The 25924-nt window shown below is 40.4% G+C and overlaps 1 protein-coding gene across 5 annotated transcripts in view; it reads left to right on the top strand.

Annotated features, from left to right (window-relative positions):
- Positions 1-25924, top strand: part of phf11 (PHD finger protein 11) — a 73561-nt gene that overhangs the window by 30717 nt on the left and 16920 nt on the right. For 4 of the 5 annotated variants that reach the window (XR_015758936.1, XR_006313120.2, XM_087993019.1 and 1 more), the window contains exons 7-11: positions 12723-12802; positions 20889-20944; positions 21537-21588; positions 23716-23783; positions 25147-25192. Coding sequence is in view for 3 of the 5 variants with exons in the window: in XM_087993019.1 (XP_087849145.1) it covers positions 12723-12802; positions 20889-20944; positions 21537-21588; positions 23716-23783; positions 25147-25192 (302 nt within the window). In the remaining 2 variants the exon portion in view is untranslated. The remainder of the gene's footprint in view (positions 1-12722; positions 12803-20888; positions 20945-21536; positions 21589-23715; positions 23784-25146; positions 25193-25924) is intronic. The other variant, XM_043700419.2, reaches the window with a different exon arrangement.

The raw sequence follows: 25924 nt of genomic DNA, 5'->3' as shown, positions 1-25924 counted from the left end.
AGGAGAATCGACGTTTCGGGCATAAGCCCTTCTTCTTATGCCCGAAACATCGATTCTCCTGTTCCTTAAATGCTGCCTGACCCGCTGCGCTTTTCCAGCAACACATTTTCAGCTCTGATCTCCAGCATCTGCACCCCTCACTTTCTCCTCTGGGATGGTTAGATGCCTACTTATGGGCAGTTTGGGAAGGGTAGTTGCCCTCTCTAGGCAGGGAGTGAGTTCCCTACTCAGCACTGTTAGCACTTTATTTTCAATAGTTTTTGTAGGTTTGTTAAATGTAGTGGGTTTAGTTCATGTAGTTTTTATATTTGGTGGATCACGTGACACTAAAACTCAGTTTGTGGTCTGGAATTTAAATGTTATTGCAGAAGGCTACGGCTAATGACTTGATTAAATGGTGTACCTGGAATATCAAGGGAAGTCACTCACCAATTAAGACGAAGTAGTGCTCTTGAGTCTTAGAAAGGCGAAGGTGAATACGGCTTTGTTACAGGAGACACACTTGGATGACAAGGAGCATCTGAAATTACAGCAGAATGGCTTTGACCGAGTTTATTTTTCATCATTTAATACCAGAAGTAGGGGAGTGGCTACATTGGTTAAGAAGAATCTCCCATTTAAATTGTTGGAGTGTGTTAAAGACACACACGGGAGGTTTGTAATTCTTAAAGCCTTGATAAATGGGGAAGAATATAATGTTTTAAATGTTTATTGCCCTCCAGCTGATCCCCTTAAAGTTTTGGTAGACGCTTTTTCTAAACTGATAAGTCTGGAGTCCTGGCTCATCATTATAGGGGGAAATTTTAACTGTCTCATGGATCCCATTTTAGATAGGTTGACCAAAGGTCCCTCAATACCCTCTGTACAAACTAAACAGTGCGTTGGTGGATGTCTGGAGGCATCTCCATTCTACAGGTAGGGATTTTATGTTTTTCTCCAATCCGCAAAGATGTCACCCAAAGATTGTGGGGTTTTCTTCTGACCCCTGCGGTAACACCTGATTTGGTGGCATCTTGTACAATTGGTAATATTACCATCTCTGATCATGCTGCAGTGTACCTTATGGTTAAGATTAAGGACGTTACAGTGGGTTCGAAGTACTGGCGAATGGATCCCTTTATCCTCAATAATAATAAGTTTATGGAGTATTTCTCTAGGGAATTTTGGGCGTTCCTAGACATCAACATAGGCTTGGTTGATAGCTCATCCGTTCTCTGGGAAACTGCCAAAGCCTATGCTAGGTGGTTAGTTATTTCAAATTCCGTCAGTAGGAAGCGGCAGAAGGGTGAGCAGCAATGTCTCCTTGAAGCACGGTTGAAGGCAGCCGGGAAGGCCTACTTTGACAGACCCTCGCTGCAGTTTGCATTGAATTCCGTGCTCATGCAGATGGCAAAGAAAGAACTGGATTTTGCAAAGCAAAGGTTATATGAGCGTGGTGTCAAGCCAGGCAAATACTTAGCGTTTCTTGCCGGATAAAGGAGTGCCCTACAAGCCATTATGGCGATTATGGAAGGGTCTGGGAACCTAACGTGATTCTAAAAAAGATTAATGTGGCATTTCACTGGTTTTACTCTAAGTTATACCAATCTGAGGATTGTGAGGAGGGGTAGGCAAAAATGGAATTTTTTTTTAAGGATCTGAAGCTCCCGGGTGTGACTCCCAAACAAGAGTCCTTTTTCAATGCCCCGTTATCAGAGCAAGAAGTGCAGGAAGCTGTGAGGCAGCTTCAGTGTGGAATGACCGTCCAGTTCTGACAGAATTCCCAGTGAATTCTATAAGGAATTTATAAGTATACTGTCAGGCCCGATGCTCACTATGTTTAATGATTCATACAGTCACGATTGTCTCCCACCATCTCTGAGAGCGGCCAATATTTCACTTTTCCTTAAAAAAGGGAAGGACCCAGAAGACCATGCTTTGTACAGGCCCATCTCACTCTTAAATGTAGACTTTAAAATCCTCTGTAAGACGCTCGCATTAAGGCTGGAGACTGTATTACCTTCTATTATTAAAGAGGATCAGACAGGCTTCATAAAGGGTCGCAGATCCTCCAATAATGTTAGGAGGCTGCTTAATGTAATTCAGGCATGCCAACAACAGGGATTGGTGATTTCTGTAGATGCAGAGAAGGCATTTGAATGAGTTGCTTGGCCATACCTTTCTGTACTCTGGAGCAGTTTGTATTGGACAAACTCTTTATAAGATAGGTAAAGGTTCTCTATGGTGGCCCTCTCGTGGCGGTCATCACCAATGGGGTATGATCAAGCAATTTTTAGGGGCAGTCGGCAGTGCTGTCCCCTTTCACTATTGCTTTTCACGTTGGTGATTGAAGGCCATTCGTGGGGATCCCAATATATCAGCTCAGATGTGGGGTCAAAATTACATAAGATTTTGTTGTATGCAGACAATGTCTTAATTTTTTGACAAATCCAGCAGTCTCAGTGCCTCACCTGATACAATACATTCACGCATTTGGTGCCTTTTCGGGGTACAAGGTTAACTACAAAATCAGAGGCTATGCCTATGGGTGGTCTTACGAAGGAGCTTGGTCTTGAGCACGACTATAGATTTCCCATTTAGGTGGTCACGGGGGTTTTGTGTATTGGGGCATATTCATTACTCCAGTTCTGGATTGGCTATTCAAAGCTAATTTTATCCAATTATTTGAAAAAGATTAAACAAGATCTTCAAAGATGGGAGGCATTTCCAGTCTCGTGGTTGGGTTGGATTGCACTTATTAAGATGAATATTCTCCCCTGTTTGCTATACCCTATACGGATGCTCCCCCTGATTTTCAATAAACAAACACTCAGGAGACTGAACGCTGGTTCAGCTCCTTTATTTGGCATCGTAAGCAGCCCCCCATTAAATTAGCCAAACTGCAACTGCCTCACAGACTGGGGGGAGTGGACCTTCTGGACATTAAAAATTACCAATTAAGCTCGCTTTTGTCCTAGATGAGTGACTGGGTCTGTGGGGATCCTCGTTCAATATAGCTAGATATCGAAGCCTCCCAGGTAAGGTGCCCCCTTACCAGTTTGCTGCTTTTGGACAAGATGAGGACAGTTAGGGAATATTGCCATAACTCGATGGTTATCAATACTGTTAAAGCATGGAGGGCAGTTTGACAGAGGGAAGGCAATATTGGCAAAACATCTTTTCTTTACATCTTTAGTGGGTATGCTCATTTTTCAACCAGGAATGATAGATGCAGGACTTAAACGTTGGGCACCTAGGGGTGTGTCTTGCATGGGCGATTTATTTGAGGAAAACATAATGATTTCCTTTGATCAGTTAGTATGGAAGTATGAGTTATCTAGTAGAGACCCCTTTTGGTTTTTTCAAGTTAGGGATATTATCCAAAAAAAACCACACTTTTGACTGATCCCTGCAAATCCAACATAGAGGGGGGTGCTAAGTGCTAAGAGTATACTTTCTGTCAGTACTTTACATCATCAATCGGGGGGCGCCCCCTCAGATGAGTTTGATCGACTCTGCAGGATGTTGGGGAGAGAGCTGGGTGTTGAAGTCTTCGCAGAGGCATGCAAGGATATTTGGGAGAATGCAAGGAAGATATCAATTTGCAACAGGACCCATACTTTACAGTCGAAGATTCTCCACAGGATCCACTTGGCTCCGGACCATTTGTCAAAATTTAAACCAGGGATATCTTCTTGTCCCAGGTGCAAAGTCTGTATAGGCACTCTTACCCATTGTCTCTGGTCTTGTGATAGGCTTCAAACATATCAGAGTGCTGTAGCGGGCGCAATGGAGAGGATTTTGGGTGTAAGGGTGGAAAAGGATCCCATCTCTCTCCTTTTGGACCTGGCCAGTGTATTTTCTGCAGACGCGCAAAAGAAAAACTGTTCAATATTCTCACGTTTTGATATCTGAAAACCCCCTGGGCCTGTTGGGTTGGTGGGAGATTGTTATGGAGCATATTCCCTTGGATTTTCTCACAAACATGGTACACCACAAAAGTGAGAATTTTTATAAGACAAGGCAGCCCTTTTTGGAATACCTTGACACAGATTTATCTGCCACACTAACAAGGGCTGTAACGATTGTGTTTTACAAGTCCAATATCCAGGTAGGAGGAACTATGAATGTATGAGCGTTTGTTTGGCTGGGCTGAGTTATTACTATTTATTAGTTTGTTGGTTTATTTAAAATTTAGTTAACTAGCCAGTTTGCGTTTTTTTTATTCTATACTTTTCTATATGTGTTTTTACATTTGTACATGAGGGTGGGTTGGGTTTTTTTTCACTTGGGTTTTTTTTTGTATTGTTTTGAGTTGTATTGTTTTGTACTTGTTTTAACATTAAAAATCTATTTAAAAAATATATATTTTTATTGGAAACAAAGTGTGTGCTGTTTCAGGAGGGAAGCAATGTCATAGTAGCAATGTCAGTGGACCAGTAATCTAGAACCCTGGGCTAATGATCATGTCCCCATCTTTGGGCCAGAAGGTCCAAATTAAACTTCCTCCTGCAGAATTGTGTCATACCATGTTTAAGCAGGTTGATTAAACTGACAAAGGTGTATTGAAATGGCAGGCAACCAGAAGCTCAGGGTCATGCTTCCTGACTGAGCGAAGGTGTTCCACAAAGCTGTTTATGTTTGGCTTCCTCAGTAGAGGACGCTACAGTGACAGTTGATTACAGTTGACTAAATTGAATGAAGGGAAAATGAATTTATGCTTCACCTAGAAGGAGCGTTCAAAGCCTCAGACATTGAGGAAAGAGGAGGTAAAAGAACAAAGGGTAAGTGAGGAGAAAATAGGGCCCCTCAAAGATCAGCAAGGCAGCCTAGTTGTGGAGCGATAGGAGAAGAGGGAGACGCTAAACAAGTATTTTGAATCAGTGTTTACTGTGGAGAAGGACATGGAAGATATAGAATGTAGAGAAATAGATGGTGACATCTTGAAAAATGTCTATATTACAGAGGAGGAAGTGCTGGATGTCTTGAAATGGATGAAAGTGGATAAAACCCCAAGAGCTGATCAGGTGCACCCTAGCTAAGGAAGTGATAGCTGGGCCTCTTGCTGAGGTATTTGTATCATCAATAGTCAAGGTGAGGTGCTAGAAGACTGGAGATTGACTAATATGGTGCCACTATTTAAGAAAGGTGGTAAGGTTAAGCCAGGGAACTATAGCCCGGTGAACCTGACATCGGTGGTGGGCAAGTTGTTGGAGGAATCCTGAGGGACAGGATTTACATGTATTTGGAAAGGTAAGGACTGAATAGGGATAGTCAGCATGGCTTTGTGCATGGGAAATCATGTCTCACAAGCTTGGTTTGAGTTTTTTGAAGAAGTAACAAAGAGGATTGATGAGGGCAGAGTGGTGGACATGATGTACATGGACTTCAATAAGGCATTCGACAAGGTTCCCCATGGAAGACTGGTTAGCAAGGTTTGATCTCATGGAATACAGGGAGAACTAGCCATTTGGATACAGAACTGGGTCAAAGACAGAAGGTGTTAGAGGGTTGTTTTTCAGACTGGAGACCTGTGACCAGTAGTCTGCCACAAGGATCGGTGCTGGGTCCACTACTTCTCATCATTTATATAAACGAATCGCCTATGAAAATAGGTGCTTTAGTTGGTAACTTTGCAGATGGCACCAAAATTGGAGGTGTAGTGGACACCGAAGAAGGTTACCTCCGATTACAACGGGATCTTGATCAGATGGGCCAAAGGGCTGGGAAGTGATAGATGGAGTTTAATTTAGATAAATGTGAGGTGTTGCATTTTGGAAAAGCAAATCTTAGCAGGACTTATACACGTAATGGTAAGGTCCTAGGTAGTGTTGCTGAACAAAGAGACCTTGGAGTTCAGAGTTCCTTGAAAGTAGAGATGCAGGTAGACAGAATAGTGAAGAGGTTTAGTATGCTTCCCTTTATTGGTTGGAGTTTTGAGTGTAGGAGTTTGGAGGTCATGTTACCGAAGTACAGGATGTTAGTTAGGCCACTTTTGGAATATTGCTTGCAATTCTGGTCTCCTTCCTATTGGAAGGATGTTGTGAAACTTGAAAGGGTTCAGAAAGGATTGACAAAGATGTTGCCAGGATTGGAGGGTTTGAGCTATAGGCAGAGGCTGAAGGGGGCTGAGGCCATTTTCCCTGGAGCATCAGAGGCTGAGAGGTGACCTTATGGAAGTTTATAAAATCATGAGGGGCATGGATAGGGTAAATAGACAAGGTCTTTTCCCTGGGTTGGGGGAGTCCAAAACTAGAGGGCATAGGTTTAGGGTGAGAGAAGAAAGATATAAAAGTGACCTAAGGGGCAACTTTTTCACGCAGAGGGTGGTGCGTGACTGGAATGAGTTGCCAGAGAAAATGGTGGAGGGTGGTACAATCACAGCATTTAAAAGGATGTGGATGGGTATATGGATAGGAAAAGTTTAGAGGGATATGGGCTAAGTGCTGGCAAATGGGGCTAGATTAGATTAAGATTTCTGTCGGCATGGACGAGTTGGACCGAAGGGTCTGTTTCTGTGCTGTACATCTGACTTTGTAAGTGTTACACCTCCTGTGATCATCTGGCCAGATGCTGTGGGAGGGGAATGAAGATGTTACATGGTGAACCAGGGTGTCACAGTGGGAATAGTCCTTTCAAAATACTACCAGGGCAGGGCAAAGTAAGTTCAGTGGTGACATCAAACTAGAGGTGGTGGAAATGGCAGCGGATGAACATAGAGTCTGTAGGATGCAAACCGAAGACAAGGGATGACTTTGGGAGGGAAGGACAAGAGGTGAGAACAGAAGACTGGAAATGGATCAGACACATGGTTCAGGGCCCTGTTAAGCATAGGAGAAGAGGAATCCTTAGTTGGAGAAAGAGGCAGACCTGCCAGAAATGCATTTGGAAAGCAACATCGTTGACATAGATTTAGCAAAAGATGGCGAAACTGTAGGATGGACTTAACTTCTTGCAGAAAGCAGGATGTAACAAAAAATAGATGAGGTAGCTTTAGGAGTCAGAGTTTGTTTTAAATGTAGTAGATAGATATGTCAAGGAAGATCACATGCTAAAAATAACTTCTGCGTACACAGCAACTGTAGTGTGCAGATACTTAATGAAAATCCTTGGTGTGGGTAACCTGGTGCTTCTTGCCACGTTGCTTCCTATTGGTGCCAATATGTGAAGTGCCTTGAGTGTAATTTACTTTTCCACAGAGCTGCAATCTGAGTAACTAGAGGATATGATGTGGCTGACAGCAAGTTAAATTGTTCCCACCTCATAGGGACCACTTTATGAATTGGCAGGCTGCATCCCTCACTGTCCGTGCAGTATGGCTGACTTCAGTTTTGTTGTTTGTGGAAACCTCACAGTAAGAGGTGCGAAGGTATGAATTGAGAAACCGAATTATCATTTGAATTCTTTATGATCAGGGCTCTGTGGCTGTTGATCTCCAAACCCCAGTGTCACCAATGATACCAGTAAAGCTCTCTGAGAAACCTGCTTGTCCCAATCATTTGGTCATAGAAACTGTAACTGTCTTCAACTTCACATCTCATGTTTTGATCAAATCAGTCTAGGTCATGGCCATGCAGACTGCCCTTTGATGTTCTTATGTTGGTCATTTCATTTGGATATTTGCAACACCTCTACACTGCTGTCATCGAAACTGTACATGGTGCTGGTGAGAGCACATATGGAGTATTGTAAACAGATTTGGTCCCCTTATTTAAGAAAATATATCATTTCATTGGAGGCAGTTCAGAGAAGGTTCATGAGGATGATGCTGAGAAAGGATGAGCAAGGCTAAACATGTTTCAACTCTACTCACTGGGGTTTAGAAGAATGAGCAATGACACACAATAATTCTTAAACTTGACAGAGCAAATGCTGAGAGGATGTTTCCCTTTATGGGCAATTCTAGGACTAGAGGGCAAAGTCTAAGAATAAAGAGGTACAAATTTAAGACTGGGATGAGGAGGAATTTCTTCTCTTGCAGCGTTATGAGTCCATGGAACTCCTTGTCACAGACAACTATTGAGACAGTGTTCTTGTCCATTTTTAAGGCTGAGATAGAAAACTTCTTGATCAGTAGGGGAAATCAAAGGTTACACAGAAAATGCAGGAAAGTGGATCTGAGGAATGTTGGTTCAGCCATGATCCTATCGAATCATGGAGCAGGCTCCAGGGGCTGAACAGTCTACTCCAGTTCCTACTTATTATGGCCCTAACTTCAGTGCTCTGAAGTAATCTGGTGAAGAGTAACTGGACCCCTACAATTTGATTCCTTTTTTTGCAACAGTCAGACACCAATGACTGTCTGTATATCTGATTCGGAAGAACAAGTTTCTGGAGCACTGTGCCTTCACCATCTCGTTAGTGGGGCAAGATCATAGGCCACAGAATTTATAGTAGAAGATCAAAGCGTCATACAAACCTAGTCAAGCAAACCTACAAACCTACAAACAAATTGCTGTTTCTTGACTTGAAGATAGAAGCTTTAACTGTCTTCAACTTAACATCTCCGGTCTTGACCAATGCAGTCTAGGTCATGGCAATGCAGACTGCCCTTTGATGTTCTTATGTTGGTCATTGCATTTGGATATTGCAAAACCTCTACACTGCTGTCAGCTTATTGCAGCTGTACATGGGCCTGGTGAGACCACATATAGGGTATTGTAACTTGTGACTTGAAATAAGTTCTGGGATTAATGGGAAACCTGCATCCCATTCTAAGTGATTAAAGACTTCACAGCAATCTAGGTTTGTTCAATACATCACATCAGTTGTATGACACTTTGATCTTTTACTATAAATTCTGTGTCCTGTGATCCTGCTCCACCGACTACCTGATTAAGGAGCAGTGCTCTGAAAGCTAGTGCTTCCAAATAAACCTGTTGGATTATAACCTGGTGTTGTGATTTTTAACTTTGTCCACCCCAATCAAACATTGGCATCTCCACATCACACATATTTGATGTTATAGCCCCCCAAAAACCCTTTAAAAAGCACATCTTTTAAAATCTGAGTTAATTTGCACTTAAACCAAGGGAGAACCATTTTAGCCCCAGCTTGCAGTATTGTCCCACTTAGGCTCCACTTGCGAACATATTCTTTGCATCTAACTCAGTGTAACCCTATCTGACTTAGTGTATAATTCCTTTTGAGTGGGTAGCCATGTTAAAGCTGTTGGATTGTTGTGAAATCTCCACTGATTCATCAATGTAATTTTTGGAAAGGAAACTTGCTGTCCTTAGCCATTCCCTTCCATATTTGACACCACTAACACATGGTGTCCTGTTTCTGTAGTTCAGTGGTTATTGCGTTAGCTTTACAAATGAATGGACCCAAGTTTGAAATCAGGCAAAAGCATTTGAATGCATTGCTAGTGTCACAGTGGAGAACTGAGTCCTCTGTTAAATATGTAGATGCCGTAGGTGGAGAAGCAGGTAGTGTTACAGAAGCAAGTTGGCTGCAGACGCATTGGACAGTCCGGGAGAGTGGGCAAAGTAGTGACAGATGGAGTAGAATGCAGCAAAGTGTGAGGTTATGGATTTTGGGTGGAAGAATAGAGGCTGAGACTATTTTTTAAATGGGGAAATGAAGCATAAAGGGACTTCAGAGTCCAAATTCAGAATTCTCTTAAGGTTAACATGCAGGTTCAGTTGGCAGTTGAGAAGGCAAATGCAATATTAGCATTAATTTCAAGACAGCTAGAATACAGAGTCGAGATGTACTGCTGAGGTTGTTAAGGCTCTGGTCAAACCATATTTGGAATATTGTAAGTAGTTTTGGGCCAAGTATGTAAGGAAGGATATGCTGGCATGGAAGGGGATCTAGAGGAGGCTTAGAAGAAGTAAGTAGCTTTTCCCTGAGCTTGTCAAGAGTAAATTATTTTCAGATCATAAATATTATTATCTAAGGTCAGTGCCTGAGGCTTATTGTCCATCCTCCTCAACAAATTGTTGAACAACCTTTCAAACCAGGAAGGTGGCAATGCTCTGCCCCAACTATAAGCCGTCAGTGGTGGGTACCCAGCATTGCGTCAAATTATGAGACCAGGCATCCACGTTGGACTCTGAGGTGAACTTCTGATTTCATGTTTACGCCATCACCAAGATTATGTACTATCAACTCATAACTGCTTGATATTTTCTGTCTCTGCACATCTGCAGCTGAATCCCTCCTCATACCTCTAGACTATAGCATTCCAATGTACTCCTGGTTGGACTCCCAAATTCTACCTCCATCAATACAAGGTCATGCAAAACCCTGCTGTTCATGTCCTGTTGTTCTTCACTCCTGTGCTTGCTGACCTATACGTCCAGTCAAGCAATGTCTTGATTTTGAAAGTTGCATCCTTGTTTTCAAATTCCTCAACATTGCCTTCATTGCTCAGTCCTTTGAGTATAGGAATTTGGAAGTCATATTGAGGTTTTACAGGATATTGGAATACATGGAATGGAATCCCTACAGTGGGGGAACAGGCCATTTGGCCCAACAAGTCTGCACCAACCCCCTGAAGAGTCACTCACTCAGACCCATTCCTCTACATTTACCCCTGACTAATGCACCTAACCCACACATCTCTGAGCACTATGGACAATTTAGCATGGCCAGTTAACCTAACCTGCACATCTTCTGATTGTGGGAGGAAACCAGAGTACCCAGAGGAAACTCATGCAGACATGGGGAGAATGTGCAAACTCCACGCAGACAGTCGGCCGAGGCTGGAATTGAACCTGGATCCCGGATGCTGTGAGGTTATGAGAAGGATATTATCAAGCTGGAGAGGGTTCAGAAGAGATTTACCAGGAAGTTGTTGGATGTGGAAGATTTGAGTTATAAAGAGAGGCTGGATAGGCCGGCACTTGTTTCACTGGAGTGTAGGTGGTTGTGAGGTGACCTTATAGAAGTTTATAAAGTAATGAGGGGAATAGATGGAGTTAATGATATTTGTCTTTTCCCTAGGATGGGGGATTTAAGATTAGGGGCCACATCTTTAAGGTGAGAGGAGAGAGATTTAAAAAAGACATGAGGGGCACATTTTTACACAGGGTGGTTCGCGTGTGGAATTAACTTCCCGAGGAAGTGGTGCATGGACAGTTACAATGTTTAAAAGACATTTGAATAAATACATGATTATGGAAGGTTTGGAGGGATATTCATGAGGAGCAGGTAAGTGGAAGTAGTTTAGTTTAGGATTATGGTCGACATGAACTGGTTGGACCAAAGGGTTTGTTTCCATGCTGTATGACTCTATCTCCATCTCTTCCAGCCCAAAGTTCTCTGAGATACCTGTGTCTGCACCCTCCATTTTAATTATTTTGCCATTGCTGCCCATGCTATCAGTTGCCTAGATCCTGAGCACTGGAATAAACTTTCTCAAAACCTCTCTCCCTGCTCTGTCCCTTTTCAGATACTCATTAAAGCTTTCCTATTTGACTAAACTTTTAGTTCACTGACCCCCTTATTTGTCTTCCCATATTTTGGTTTTGTAATATTTGTGCAGTGCCTTGGAACTTTTTTTTTGCAGGTACAACATATATTGTTTGTGAAAGATGAGTAATCTCTGGGGTAAATCTTGACTGTATCTGATAGTGCAAAACAGAATGCTGTTTTGTTGGATGGAGTCTTATCAGCTCTAAAAAGCTTTGTGATATTGGTACCATTTCTATGTCCCAGTCTACGTGGATCATTGGTGCTCCCATTATGGGGGCTGTGTTACAGGAGGCAATTATTCAGTGGGAATTGGGGAAATGTTAGGCATTGTGGACCATTCCATTGGAAGGCTTTCTGGCCATAATGTGAGAGTAGGAGTGTTGCTGAGGGATTGACTGATGAGCTGCAGAGCAGCATTGTACCTGTCGATATTGACTGTGCAATGACTGAAATGTTTAATGTATATGACTGGAGATGGCAGTTCTCTGCTGTTTCACAGCATTCTTGCTGTTTTTTGTTGGAATTCCTCTGCATCTGGAAACGTTATATGACTTTGACCTCCTTCCTAGTCCAGCTCTTGATCAATTCTGGTATCTCTGTTAGAGGAAGGATGTTTTGAAACTTGGAAGGGTTCAGAAAAGATTTACAAGGATGTTGCCAGAGTTGGAGGGTTTGAGCTATAGGGAGAGGCTGAACAGGCTGGGGCTGTTTTCCCTGGAGCGTCAGAAGCTGAGGGGTGACCTTATAGAGGTTTATAGAATCATGAGGGGCATAGATAGAGTAAGTAGACAAGATCTTTTCCCTGGGGCTGGAGAGTCCAAAAGTAGAGGGCATAGGTTTAAGGTGAGAGGGGAAATATTTAAAAGAGACCTAAGGGGCAATGCTTTTATGGTGTGTGTGTAAGTGTGTAAAATGAGCTGCCAGAGGAAGTGGTAGAGGCTGGTACAATTGCAAGATTTAAAAATCATCCAGATGGGTACATGTATAGGAAGGGCTTAGAGAGATATTGACTAAATGCAGGCAAATGATACTAGATTAATTTAGGATATCTGGTCAGTATGCACGAGTTGGAATGAAGGGTCTGTTTCCATGCTGTGTAACTGGATGATTCTATGACTCTGGAAGCATGAGGGTGTCAGTGAGCTGACCTAAAAGGCATCTGTCCAAATATACACTTGGCCCAGCCTCCAAAGCCACCACTGTGAGGCTGATATGATTCTGCCCATTATCTTCCATTTTCACTATCGTACCAGATTAAAATTTACCCCAATGTTGTTCCTGTATGTTGCACTAATGTTAAAAAATGCTTGCTTTCTTAGGCTGATCAGTTCTGACACAGATGAAAGTGATGACTTGCCAATATTTACTGGCTGCTGTGTAAAAGTTTCCAATAAATCTCGTGAGTTATATTTAATTTACGTTATGATTTTTTTTGTGTAGACTTATTGCTTATACAAGAAGGGACAACATAAAATTCTTTTATTTGTTCATAGTGTGTAGGTGCATTGGCTAGACCAGCAGGTATTGCTGTCTTTAATTGTTCTTGAAAAGGTGGTGGTCTCTTGAACGATCCATAATTGGTCAACATTAGTGAAATCACATGATTTGGTTGTACCAAACAGTTGACTATTTGTTGTACTATAGCCTATATGTTTGACTCTTTAATGGTAAATTGAACTCTGCCCCACAGTGAGTGGTAAATACCTGAATCTAGTAGATTCTTGAAAGTATTGAATTGTTATACATTTATTATTGCATGTGTACTGTTTGCCAAAAACTGCTTGTTAGATAAATAATGTATCCAATAGGACACAACAGGAATCCCCTATTTATCCAAGTGATCTCAAAGGGCACTCTGGATTCTCTGTTGGTAACATATATAAATCTCATAACTGGAGAGAAAGTGAGGACTGCAGATGCTGGAGATCAGAGCTGAAAATGTGTTGCTGGAAAAGCGCAGCAGGTCAGGCAGCATCCAAGGAACAGGAGAATCGACGTTTCGGGCATAAGCCTGAAGAAGGGCTTATGCAAGGGTGGCATAACCATAACCGTATATTTTGTGTGAAGGCTTCTGTTTGCTGATGCCTCTTTTGCATCCTAACCCGCTTTGTATGATAGTCCATGAATTGTGGTGGTCTTTTATCTGGTCTTTTATTCTGAATTTAGTATCTGCTTCTATTATATACAGCAACAATAGTAATGTAGCTTATTTTAATGCACATTCATCCTGAGTATAGATACAGAGGTTAAAATACACCTAGTTGCCAAAGTAACCAGAAATTTGGGATTGTTAATTCATTGACGAAACAGAGTTGGCAGAGATAATGAGTCAAATTTTAAGTGGGCTTAATGGAGGTCAGGAGGTTCAGCCAAGATCAGCAGTATCCCTGTATTAGGAAAACTGTCCGCAATTAAATTGGGGACAGAAGAAAGCCTGGGATTGCCACCCATTCACATCAGGATGCCAATTACAATCATTAATAAGTCACTTGAGAGCCTTGAGTGATATAGCATAGAAACAGGCCCTTTGGCTCACTATGTCTGTGCTAACCAATAAACACCAAACTGTACTGCACTTAGTTGCCAAAGTGCCATGTACCGGCACATGGTCCTTGGTTTGCTACACTCTGGCATTTTGATTGCTCATCTGTATGCTTCTTAAATGTTGTGAGAGTAGCTGCCTCCCTTGCAATTGACCTTAGGCTCTCAAGAATATGTGATTGCTCTGGGATTTCGTGGGACCTGCACAGATCTCCCATGCCTTCCAAAGGCCACTCAATATACCCAGTCTGGTTTTCCTGCAGCCTTCATTATTGGGCGATCGGTGTCTAATTAAGACCTCTGGCATCAGGAAGGCCAATGTGTCGGGATCAAGATCAGAAGCTTCAAGTTTTTTACCACTCTTTGAGGAAAGTAGTTTCTTGAGAATTCTGTATTCTAAGGTGACTGTTGTTTGATGTTGATGGTCTCTGATTGAGCTCTTCCCACAAGAGGAAACACTTCCATTCTTATGAAAGCTGTAGACAATTTTAAATATTTCTGCTTAATCACTCTTCTGCCTTCCCGTTTCAAGAGAAAAAGAGGCCCAGCTTGTCAAATCTTACCTGGTATGTACTCTGCACTGTCTCTAATGGCTCACAACCTTTTTATAATGTTACAAATGGAACTGCATGCATTACTGTAAATGTGGCCAGACCAATGTTCAATAACTGTGCACATTAATTAAAAAGTAAAACTTGGTTTGATTTTTTTTTATGGCTTTGTATGGCAGTCGCTTTCAACCTTTTTAAGCACGAGATTGCTTTCTGAATTTATGTGTAAACCAAGATTTACCTTGAAGAAATTATAGGACAAGCAAATTAATTTTAGTACTACATAAAATTGAAAGCCATCTATGTAATTATTCAGTTTGTCCTTGACTCACCAAGTCTGTGTGACCTATAACACCCACTGCCTTGAAGTCTGGGTTGTAGTTTGAGTCCGCCAATCATATACAGCCCATCAAATGGATATATGTGAGGCTGGTGTAATGCATGGACTTGGATTATCTTAATTTTGGTGAATGCTCTTACAGAGGTATGAGAAGTCAAAATAAGCTCTCACTTTAAAAACGCACGTGAGTATTGTTCTCTATTTATGGGTTCCCAAAAATTGCTCACTTTGAGCTTAGTTTCATTTAGTGTTGTAATTTATTTCCATGGAGAAAGTGAGGACTGCAGATGCTGGAGATCAGAGCTGAAAATGTGTTGCTGGAAAAGCGCAGCAGGCCAGGCAGCATCAAAGGAGCAGGATTGATTCCTGAAGAAGGGCTCATGCCCGAAACGTCGATTCTCCTGTTCCTTGGATGCTGCCTGACCTGCTGCGCTTTTCCAGCAACACATTTTCAGCTAATTTATTTCCATATCAACCTCACTGCTTTGTAAGCAAACAACTGTCTACTTGAAGGAATAGATATAAGAAAAACATAATTTGTTTCATCACATTAAATACATGAAATGGCTTGTTGAATTCCTCTGCTAACTTCCTCAGACATGTATTTCTGGGTGGAACTATTTTTGTCTGTCTTTGATTTTTATTCTAGTATTTTCTCCAGAATCAGAACATTTGCAGCACTTTATCTTTTAATTGGGAGGACCTCAGACCCAGTTTTAAATTGGATGTGTTCACAGCATTGAACATATGTACTATGTTTCTGTCCTGTCCTTATAGTTTACAGTTCAGTTCGATTAGTTTTGACATTGTCTGGAAGGAACTCCAAATTGAGCAACCATACATTGCCTGACAGGTCACTGCACATTTCACTCTTTGATTTAGGAGGTATGACAATTTCAGATATCTGATCTAAAAATGTTTGCAGGATTTACCTTTGATTTAACCATCACACATTTGCACGGAGGATTAATTAAATGGCACTGAGTACTTTTAAGTAAGGATTTAAACAAGCAGCATTGATGAGCCTTTGCTCAAATTGAGTATACGATCTTAACGTTTATTACATGAGAAAAATTAATAACTTTACTTCCTAATACTCGTCGATTTTATAGTGGTAATTGACAAAAGAGATGAAATCAAGATCACTTTTGCAATATGCAGTAAAGCCCACATTTGCACCAAGCTTGGCCAGTGCACCAGCAGTCGTGATGGAAACCAGTTTCTTAATTGAAATGTTTCCTCAACTATGTACGTATTGAATTCCGTACAGATGTCCTCACCCCTTATTCTCTCTTTAAGGAGCAAAAAGGTGAGAAGATCCTTTTTAGTGTGCACAAAAACAATCAGCTGAACTAGTGGCCATGCCAATGGATTTGAACTGCAGAAGAAGCAGTCACAGTCCTTCTGGCCCTGCTATACTTGCTGAAAGGCACCTTCCGATTGCACTTGTTTTGTGACTGTGGAAGCATCAAGTGACATGTTCTGGATAACTATTAATTTTCAAAGACTTTAGGCACAAAGAAAGCTAAAGAGTCAGTGGCCACAGTCAATGTTTCTTAATTTGCCATCTGTGAATCATTTCTTGTGTCAGTAGGTGGCAAACATAAATGATGCTTTAGAGCAGACCTTATCTTTAGCTGCTGGTTCAGGGAAAAAAAGTTACTGTTAAGGTTTCAAAATACCTTTTAGCTCATCAACTTTCTTTGTCTGAAGCATGCTGTTCAAGAGAAGACAATCCTTGAATTTACTGCACATCGTTCTGTGGTGTTGTTCTAAATTCCCCTTATACTTATCGGTGTACTTTGGTGACATATAAATGCTCTTACCTTTTACAGTTACCAACAGAAATTAATCTTCCCATGTTGCATGGAAGTTGTACCTGTTTGGTTTGGTTTCTTTTCAGATGGTCCAGATTCTTCATTGATCATTACAACTCCATTTTGTAGTTTATTTCATATCTCTGTCATTATTCACGCTGTCAGTTGGCCTGTGGATAGGTGCCTCTGGAATATCCATAATGTTGCTGGTTGCTTGCAAATGTGGAGTCACAGAAGATCACTTCAATAGTTATGATTCATTTCTGGGCAGCCCTGGTCAGCTTGCGTCGCTTGGATATTGTGTTTGGGGTACAGCAGCAATTCTTCTTCTGGTATGAGCCTGTGTGAAGAAAAGCAATTGCAGGTCTATAGATTGTGTCCAGAGGAGTGGGAGTTGCTGAGTTAGTCTTGCAAAGAGTCTATGGAGTGATGGGCTGAATAGTCTCCTATGTTTCTGTTACTGTTTTATACTGGCTTTACAAACCAGTTCCAAGTAGATTTCTTATTGATTTGTTTACAGTGCCACAACAAAACTTGATCCTGCAATGAGAGTCCATCCAGACCAAACTGAAACACAGTACCACACTAGTATTGCCACTCAAGAGCACGTACTTACCTCTTGGCTTCCAGAAGTGGAACTCATGCAGTGGCACGATAATCAGCTTATGTGGTGAGGGAACGTGGGAGGGCTGTGAGATTGACTGTCAGACTCTGACCAACCAATTGATTGAGATCAACTTGTTGGAGACCACCGGAATGAAACTTCTTGAGTATTGTTGGAGCTGTAGTCATTTTGGCAACTGAGAAGCCTTCGTTCACACTCCTAATTTGGGCCTTGTAGATAGTGGACAGGCTTTGGGAAGTCAGGAGGTGAGTTACTCGACACAGTATTCCTAGCATCTGAACTGCTTTTGTAGCTGTTGTATTTATGTGGTGAATTTCTGGTCAATGGTAAACATAATGTTAAAGGTGGGAAATTGCACGATGGTAATGCCATTGAATGACAAGGGACGATGGTCAGTTTCTCTCTTGTTGGAGATTGTCTTAGCTTGCCATTTATGTGACAATAACATTCCTTGTCATTTATCAGTCCAACCCGGATCTTGTCCAGGTTTTTGCTGCCTTTAGATATGGGCTGCTTCAGTATCTGAGAACTTTCAAATTATGTTGGACATGGTGCACTCATTGGCAAATATCTCCACTTCTCATCTATTGATAGAGTTAGCGATGAATCAGCTGAAGATGGTTGGGCCAGGAGACTCCCTGAGGAACTCTGCAGAAATGCCCTGGAACTGTGTTGACTAACATCCAACAACAACAACCATCTTTGTTTGTGCCATTTCTTGATTTCTCATGAGTGTATCAAATTGGGTGAAAACTGCATCTGTGGTGTTTGGAACTTCTTTGACTCAGTTCTGGCCAAAGACCATTGTAGATATTTCACCTTATCTTGTGCACTGATGTGCTAGCCTCCCCGTTATTGAGATTGGTGATATTTGTGGGGTTATCTCCTCCAGCAAGGGTTTATTGATCCTTTTTGTATTCTGAGTTGTCTTCATTTCTTGATCCCACCGAGGCTTGCATATTCTGACTGGTCAACCAAGATGCATTATCTCACATTTATCTGTATTTAATTTCAATTACCAATTTGACCATTTTGCATTTTTATCCATGTCTTATATAATTTATTCCACGTCTTTTTTGTATTGACAACAGCCTTTCCACATTCAGTTTGGTATCATCTGTAAATTTAGATTTTTTTGATTTCAAAGTGCAAATCATAAATGTAAATTGTGAACAGCAGTCGTTCCACTTGACACCCCTTGCTGTTTTGAATAGCTACCTTTAGTTCCACTGTCTGCATTCTATTTTGAAACCAACCAACAATTCATTATGCTACTTGTCTGCTAAATCAATATTCTCTGACCATATTCATTAATCCGTTATGGGACATCTTATGGGAAAGCCTTATAAAATCTTAAGAAATTACATCTATTGCACTGTCATTCTCCATAGTTACCTCCTCAAATTTTCTCTTTGGGCGGCACGGTGGCACAGTGGTTAGCACTGCTGCCTCACAGCGCCAGAGACCCCGGTTCAATTCCTGCCTCAGGCGACTGACTGTGTGGAGTTTGCACATTCTCCCCGTGTCTGCGTGGGTTTTCTCCGGGTGCTCCGGTTTCCTCCCACGGTCCATAAATGTGCAGGTTAGGTGAATTGGCCATGCTAAATTGCCTGTAGTGTTAGGTGCAGGGGTAAATGTAGGGGAATGGGTCTGGGTGGGTTGTGCTTCGGCGGGTCAGTGTGGACTTGTTGGGCCGAAGGGCCTGTTTCCACACTGTAAGTAATCTAATCTAACTGTTCACTATTAGATTTTTGATTTTGAGATTTTCTTCTGTTCCATTGTTTATTCCTCCCTTGAAGTTAAGCTGGTTGGTCTATAATTTTCTGGCATGATCTGTCCCCGCCTTCAGTATTAAGGAATGGCATTACCTTTCCACCTGTCCTCTGGCACTGCATCTTTTTTCAAACACGTGATTACAATTAATAATACCTCTGCTATCTGTTCCCTTCTGCACAAGGATTTCATCTATCTGCAGACTGTTTTGAATTTGTTTAGCTTATTCATTTTTTATTTTAAATACATTTTAACTCATTACTCATTTCATCATTCCATGTCATTCTTATCTCTTCTATCTTTATTCATTTGTGGCTACCTACTAGTGGGGTGGTGATGGACTCGTAATAATATAGCTAAACTAATCATCCATGAACCCAGGTTATGTTCTGGGCGGTCAGACTTGAATCCCAATGTGACAGATGGGGTGGAATTTGAATTCAATAAAAATCTGAAATGAATAATCTTACAACCTTGTTGATTGTTCACTTAAGTCCTTTTGGGAAGGAAATTTGCCATCTTTGCCTGGTCTGGTCTACATGTGACTCCACACCCGCAACAACATTGATGGCTCTTAACTGGCCTGTGGGAAATTAGGAATGGGCAATAAACTGTGCCCACCTCCTGTGAATGAAATTTTGAATAAAAAAATTTATTTTTTCCTTTCAGCAGATTATGTATACCTTGCACTCTGGCATTTTAAATGTTTTCCACTTGCTGTTTCATATTGTTGTTCGTCAAAATAGTTGGTGGTTTTTGTTTTCCTCAGTTCGATTTGTAGCCCATCAAATCTAGCTTTTCTTCAGTTCATTTAACCGTTTTGACCATACTTATGACCTATTCTATAATTAACATAAAGCTTGCTATTGTCTCTGTGTTGTCATTTAAGAACTGCTTCTTACTCCACTAATATTTTCCTCTCAAGTTGCTCATAATATAATTGGAGAGAAGACTGTGTGCTGTGATACCTTGAAGGTCTGTTACTTTATACAACCCATAGTATCTTATATTGGAAAGTAAATAATTTCTTGACCCTGTTTTACATTTGGATAGAAGCACCAGAGAGTGCAAGCTCAAGTGAGAAATGTAATATTTTAAAAAACAATATTTTTGATATTTTGATCATACTTTCTGGGATATTTGACTTGAAAACTGTTTTTGTAGATTATTTATGAATCAGTATATGTTTCAAAAACAAAATGAGGTGGCATCCCATTAGCTTCCTCATGCAAGCACAAAGGGAAGCTAATGGGAATTTTTTGATAGAATCTTCCATCTGTAAGCAACTGTTGTTCCTTAAGATTCTTCCACCATCGCCACCATAAATGTGCTGGTTTCACCATTGGCCATTGTTTGTAACCCAAACATTGTACTTGTGTCTTGCATGATTCACTGTAGACATGGAAACTATGCCGAGAGGTCTCCAGTGATCATACAACCTTTCTATATTCAAATTAACCATTTTAATTATACATTTTTTTTCTTTGCTGACAGCATTAACTTATGATTCATTTAATACACTTAGCTAGTACTCACAATACTCAAAACAACATAAATACAACTCTGGTCATTAGTGGCTCTACCCTGTAATTGTCACCCTGCAGTCACAACAAGCCGTGTAATATAATTTCCTTCAAATACTCTTGTATAATGATTCTTTAACAGGCGAATTGTTCTGTTTCAAAAAAAATGAATTATATTTAAAACAATAAAGTGAATTTGGATCATTTGATTAGATATGTGCAGGTAAAGTCTTTTGCATAAAATCATGTTGATAAAACCAAATTCATTAAGAAACAAATCAGCTCACAGTCACTGTTTATATTAACTTCACACAGCAAATGATTCAAAACAGAGGAAGCTTGAAAGTGGTGATCAAATGCAGGACAAGGAGGTAATGTCACTGTGTAAACTTTACCTTAAGTAGTGTCAAATAGCTTAATTTTTGAATTTCATTTATAACAGATAATGGGGATTGTGGAAGTTCCAGGTTAGAATGAATCTTATCCAATATTGTTCAAAAAAAAACTCTTCACCAACGTCACAAAATAAAATGGTTATTCATCTTTTGAATAATTTTGGGATGTTGCTGGTGTGGTGTTACTACCTTTTCCTCATGTAAGACCCTTCTCTCTGGCCAGTGATACCAATATCAATGTTGTATGGCAATGTTATTAAATCTCTACTTAAAATTATACTGGTAGGGAATTCTGTGAGCTAGTGTCCATCTCAGGTAGTCAGTCCTTCAACATATCTCCAGACATGCTTGGAAATGACTGACTAGGCCACTTTACTGACTGCAGTAACAATTTCTGAGGATTGTAATGTTAGATGATGCAATAAAGAAAAGCACGGTTGACTGATTCACCTGAAAGTAAACAATACATTGGTTTACATATGTAACAGCCAAATTTAACACTGGGATGTGATTCATTACTGGGTTCTGTACTTAGCTCGCCATATCAACTTTTGTATCTTTTTTGCAGAGATGCTTTCAGTCCAATTCTCTTGCAGAAAATGAGACTCACCCTTCAAATGGTATGTTTACTTGTCAAAGACTTAAATGAAAACTAACGTAAAATCATAATATTATGTACAGTGTACACCTATTCATGAACTGAATGAATCTCAAAGGTCACAATTTAAAATAATATGTTTAAAAGCTATACAATGGGAATGTACCCAGACTCCTTTGACAGCATGTTTGAAATGCATAATTTCTACCATCTTGAAGAACGAGAGAGAGAGAGAGTAGCTTTTATTTGTCATTTCTACCATATACAACTGATACAGTAAAAATGAGAGAGCATTCCTCCAGGAACGAGGATGCTACATGGACAGTACAAACTGCACAATTGTACACAGTGTAAAGTGCATAAGAAGTACAAAACACACAAGTTACAGTGTAATAGAAGAATGATGAATAATAGGCATTTTTCTAGCAACAATTCGAAGTCATGCGAAGAATTTCACATGGGAAACAGTCCGATTGTACTGTGTTAAGGAGCCTGATGGCTTGGAGGAAGAAACTTGCACAATCTGGCCATGAGACACCAAATACTCCGGTATCTTCTGCCTGATGGTAGGGAGCAGATACATACCATGCTAATTTGGAAATATATCACTGCCCTTTCACTACTGCTGTGTCAGAATCCTGGATCTCCCTTCCCAGCAGCACTATGGGTCTACCTACACCATGCATTCTACAGGGATTCAGAAAGATGGCCTGTCACTACCACCTTATGGACAACAAATGCTGGTGTTGCCAGCAATGCCCATATTTATGTAAATTAATTATAAAAGACTTGAATTTCATTGCCAGTTTTTTTACTTTCCAAAACACTACCATTTGAAAGCGTCCACTTTAAAGATTTTTGTATCATATTGTTCAACCTAAACAGGTTGAGGTTTGATGCTACCTCTTGCCCTATATCCTTGAGCTGTAAGAAAATCTGTTCATCTGGTTAGAAAGTTCAAGGAGTAGAAATTTAGTTTTGTTAACCTTTATTTTCTTCTTTAAATGATGGACAGGCATCAACCGCTTTAGATCTGCTATGTAGTAACTCAACTGCGATCTGGTGAAATGCAAGTCAAATGTTGCAGGTTACCGTGGCAACTTGCGACCCAGGCTGAAAACCAACCTTTTAATTTGGGTGCGAACCTTTTTGTTATTTAGGTTCCCCAGTAGTTGATGAGTTGTTCAGTGCTCATTTAATAAATTGTGTTACAACTTTTCTTTTGATGATCAGGAGCAGAGATGTTTGCTTTTACTCATGTCCCACAGTGCAGGTCATTGTGTGAGATGCTATTTGTATTTGTTGTCAAGTACCAAGTTCTAGGCAATGGATTATTTTGTTCATTTGTACCCACAAACTGCATTGACCTCTCTTCACCAGATTCTGAGGTTCCATTCAGGTCTACTCTTCCACTGTTTCAATGATGTATATTTCTTAATTCCCAGTTACAAAAGCATTCCTGGATAGCAGAAACATTTCCCTTGCCAGCTATTCTAGTGACCTTTGCGTTAAATCATTCTGATCCAGCCTCCAAATAATTTAGCCTTTGTTGTGCTATTTCCATGAAATTTCCATGTTCCCATGTTTCTGCTTTTTAAACATCTATCAACAATTCTGCTAACTTAATCATTTTAATTGTTAAGAATTGACTTGCCATGAAATGTCAGGACTTCGGAATAAATCAAGTACTTCGATGCCAGTTAGGAACTTAGAAAGTGACCTACTCTCAGCCTGGAGAATAGAAGGACCGACAAACTCCCACAAACAGCAATATCATCAGGAAAGGTCAAAGGCCAGAGCTTTTTTGTTGTTGTTGTTGTTAAATTCCCTGCACATTGAGAAGACTCCCCTGTTTCTCACTGAAATGCTATCATGTCCATCTTTGGAGGCAGATGAGACTCGGTTAAGCCAAAGGATGATCCATCCAACACTACAATGCTCCTGAAGTACTTCAGATTGCTATTACTGAACCAAGGCTATCAACCTGTTGAACATTAAAACTGTCCCTTTTTTTTAGTTTTATATACTTCTCTGAGGGGTAAATAGCTTTTTAGTAATTGTACAATTTTCCCATGACATGCCAAAGAGTCTTGATCTTATTTGTATACTCGTCATTTTTTAACAATTCTTTCTCTTCCCTGTGAAACAGAGAGCTCACCCTCCTTGCTCTGCGCATTCAGTCCTCAGAGTACTCAAGGTGGAACTCAGTTGAAAGAGGTATGTTAGAATATGACCAAGGAAGAAACAAACTTTAGTGTCAGAAATGATGCCTTCATATGTCATTACTTCAGTGATTGACCAAGTAATGGCTAATATGGCATCCATGATGAATTGAACAGTTTAATCTGACAAAAACGAGGGTAGCTTGATCTAGAATTCTTACTGAGAAGTGTTTCAATTGTGGATTTTCATTGTTGAAGTATTTAGTGGCAAGCAATTCTAATTGAATCTTCTGTGTAAATAATAGATTTATCTGTTGAGCTGAAAAATTAAATGTGGGAACAGGAGTCACCCGTTCAGACGTTTCAGCTACAAGGCTGTTCAACTGTTTAATTCAACTGTAGTTGGATCAGTATTTCAACTTAATTTACCCTCTTGGTTCATGATCCCCCTAATAATTTTGCCTAACAAAATTCTATCAAATAAATTTTGTCATATTCAACTGGAATTCCCCCAGAGGTTTGTTTTATGGGAGAGATTTCCTGATTTTCATGGACCTTTGTGTAAAAAAGTGCTTCCTGACAGGTTGACTGACTGACCTGGTACAACTGAAGTTGATCTGAACTTCTCACATTCTAGAAGATCCACTATCCAACTGAAGGTGTTGTGAATCATGCATAACTTAAATCTGCAGGTATCTACAGCAGTATAAGTAAAAGATAAAGTCACCATAATTCTAGAGGGCCATAAGGCTACTGTCTCTTTCAAAATAAATTAACCTGAGGGTCACCCCACCCCATATGAGGGGGGAGGTTGAGAAAGCGGGTCCTTCATAGTGACCTAAGCCTCAGGTACAGAAATTGAACCTACACTGTTGGTGTCATTCTGCATCACAAACCAGCTGTCCAGCAGCGTACCTCAGTTTGCTACTACCAGTGTTTGAGGCTAGTTGCTTCCTTTGAAATAAATGGTGTAAAATGAATTTTTCCAATTTCATAATGTTTCTAAATGTGCTTATTTGAACTCTGCAGCGCAGGAGCAAGCTATTCAACCAATCCTTTCTGTGCAAGGTCTTCTAAAAGAATCACTTAATTCATCGCACTCCCTGCTATTTCCCTGAAAATGATTCCATTTTTAATTACCCCATGACTACCCTTTCAGGTAGCATGTCCTAGACCATCATCATTTGCTGCACGGAAATAATTCTCCCCTCTAGTTCATTGCGATCTTAAGTCCCAGAATTGTCATGATGCATAAGGAGGTCATTAAATCTGAATCCTTTGGTTATCAGTCAGTCATTAAGTAGATTTTTAAATTTTAATTAAATATCAGTGTAGTATAATTAAGTAGGTTTTGTTTTAAGTTAATAGTGCATGTTTATTTTTCTGCTCACTGTAAAGAAACATTGTTTTTCATTTAGACCAATAAGACCAGGCATGCAGACCCTGATTCTCCACTCATTTCAGGTACAATTGTTTTATTGTGTTCTTAATTAACTGAGCTAAAATGCAAACAGTAAACTCAAAGATGCTTTTGATATAGGTTTCAGAGTATCATGATAATTAAGCTTTGAGTTGCAAATCTAAAATGGAAATTGCTGGAGAAACCTCAGCAGGTCTGGCAGCATCCGTGAAAAGAAAGAATAGATACCATTTTGGGTCCAGTGACCTTGTTTAGAAGTTAAACTTCAGAATGTATTCCGTTTTAAATAGTGTGGCAGCCCCTTTGTCCTGTTGGATTACATGACCTGTTAATTGTGGTCATATGGTGCAATGGTAGTGTGCCTTCCTCTGAGCCAGAAGATCCACATTCAAGTTTACCTGTCACAGCAAGTCTGAGAGGGTTGATTAAAATAGCTCCATGACCAGTCGGCCTAGCTGGTCCATTCTGATGTTTATACTCCACGCATCCCTCCTCCCATTCCATTCCCACCCTTTCTATTTGCTTTTCTGCTTCATTTATGTCTAACTTTCTTTTGAAAGGATTGGAGTTGTTTGCCCTCTCACCAAGTTTCGCAATCTGATCAGAGTAAATCAGATTTCCACATTAAATTTATTAGAAAATGCATATTAAGCCACCTTTTCCAGCTTTTTCACTGACTTGGTCTCCTCTTGAAACCTTTCCTCCACAGCTCTCTGCTTCATAACCCCACAACACTGAATAGCCAGCTTCAACTTTTTCCCAAAATTCAAAAAGAG

This window comes from Chiloscyllium plagiosum, unplaced genomic scaffold (assembly GCF_037043375.1).
Source record: "Chiloscyllium plagiosum isolate Xiang-an unplaced genomic scaffold, Cpla_swu_hap1 HiC_scaffold_12, whole genome shotgun sequence".
Classification (NCBI taxonomy): domain Eukaryota; kingdom Metazoa; phylum Chordata; class Chondrichthyes; order Orectolobiformes; family Hemiscylliidae; genus Chiloscyllium; species Chiloscyllium plagiosum.
This window is presented reverse-complemented; position numbering and strand designations above follow the sequence as displayed.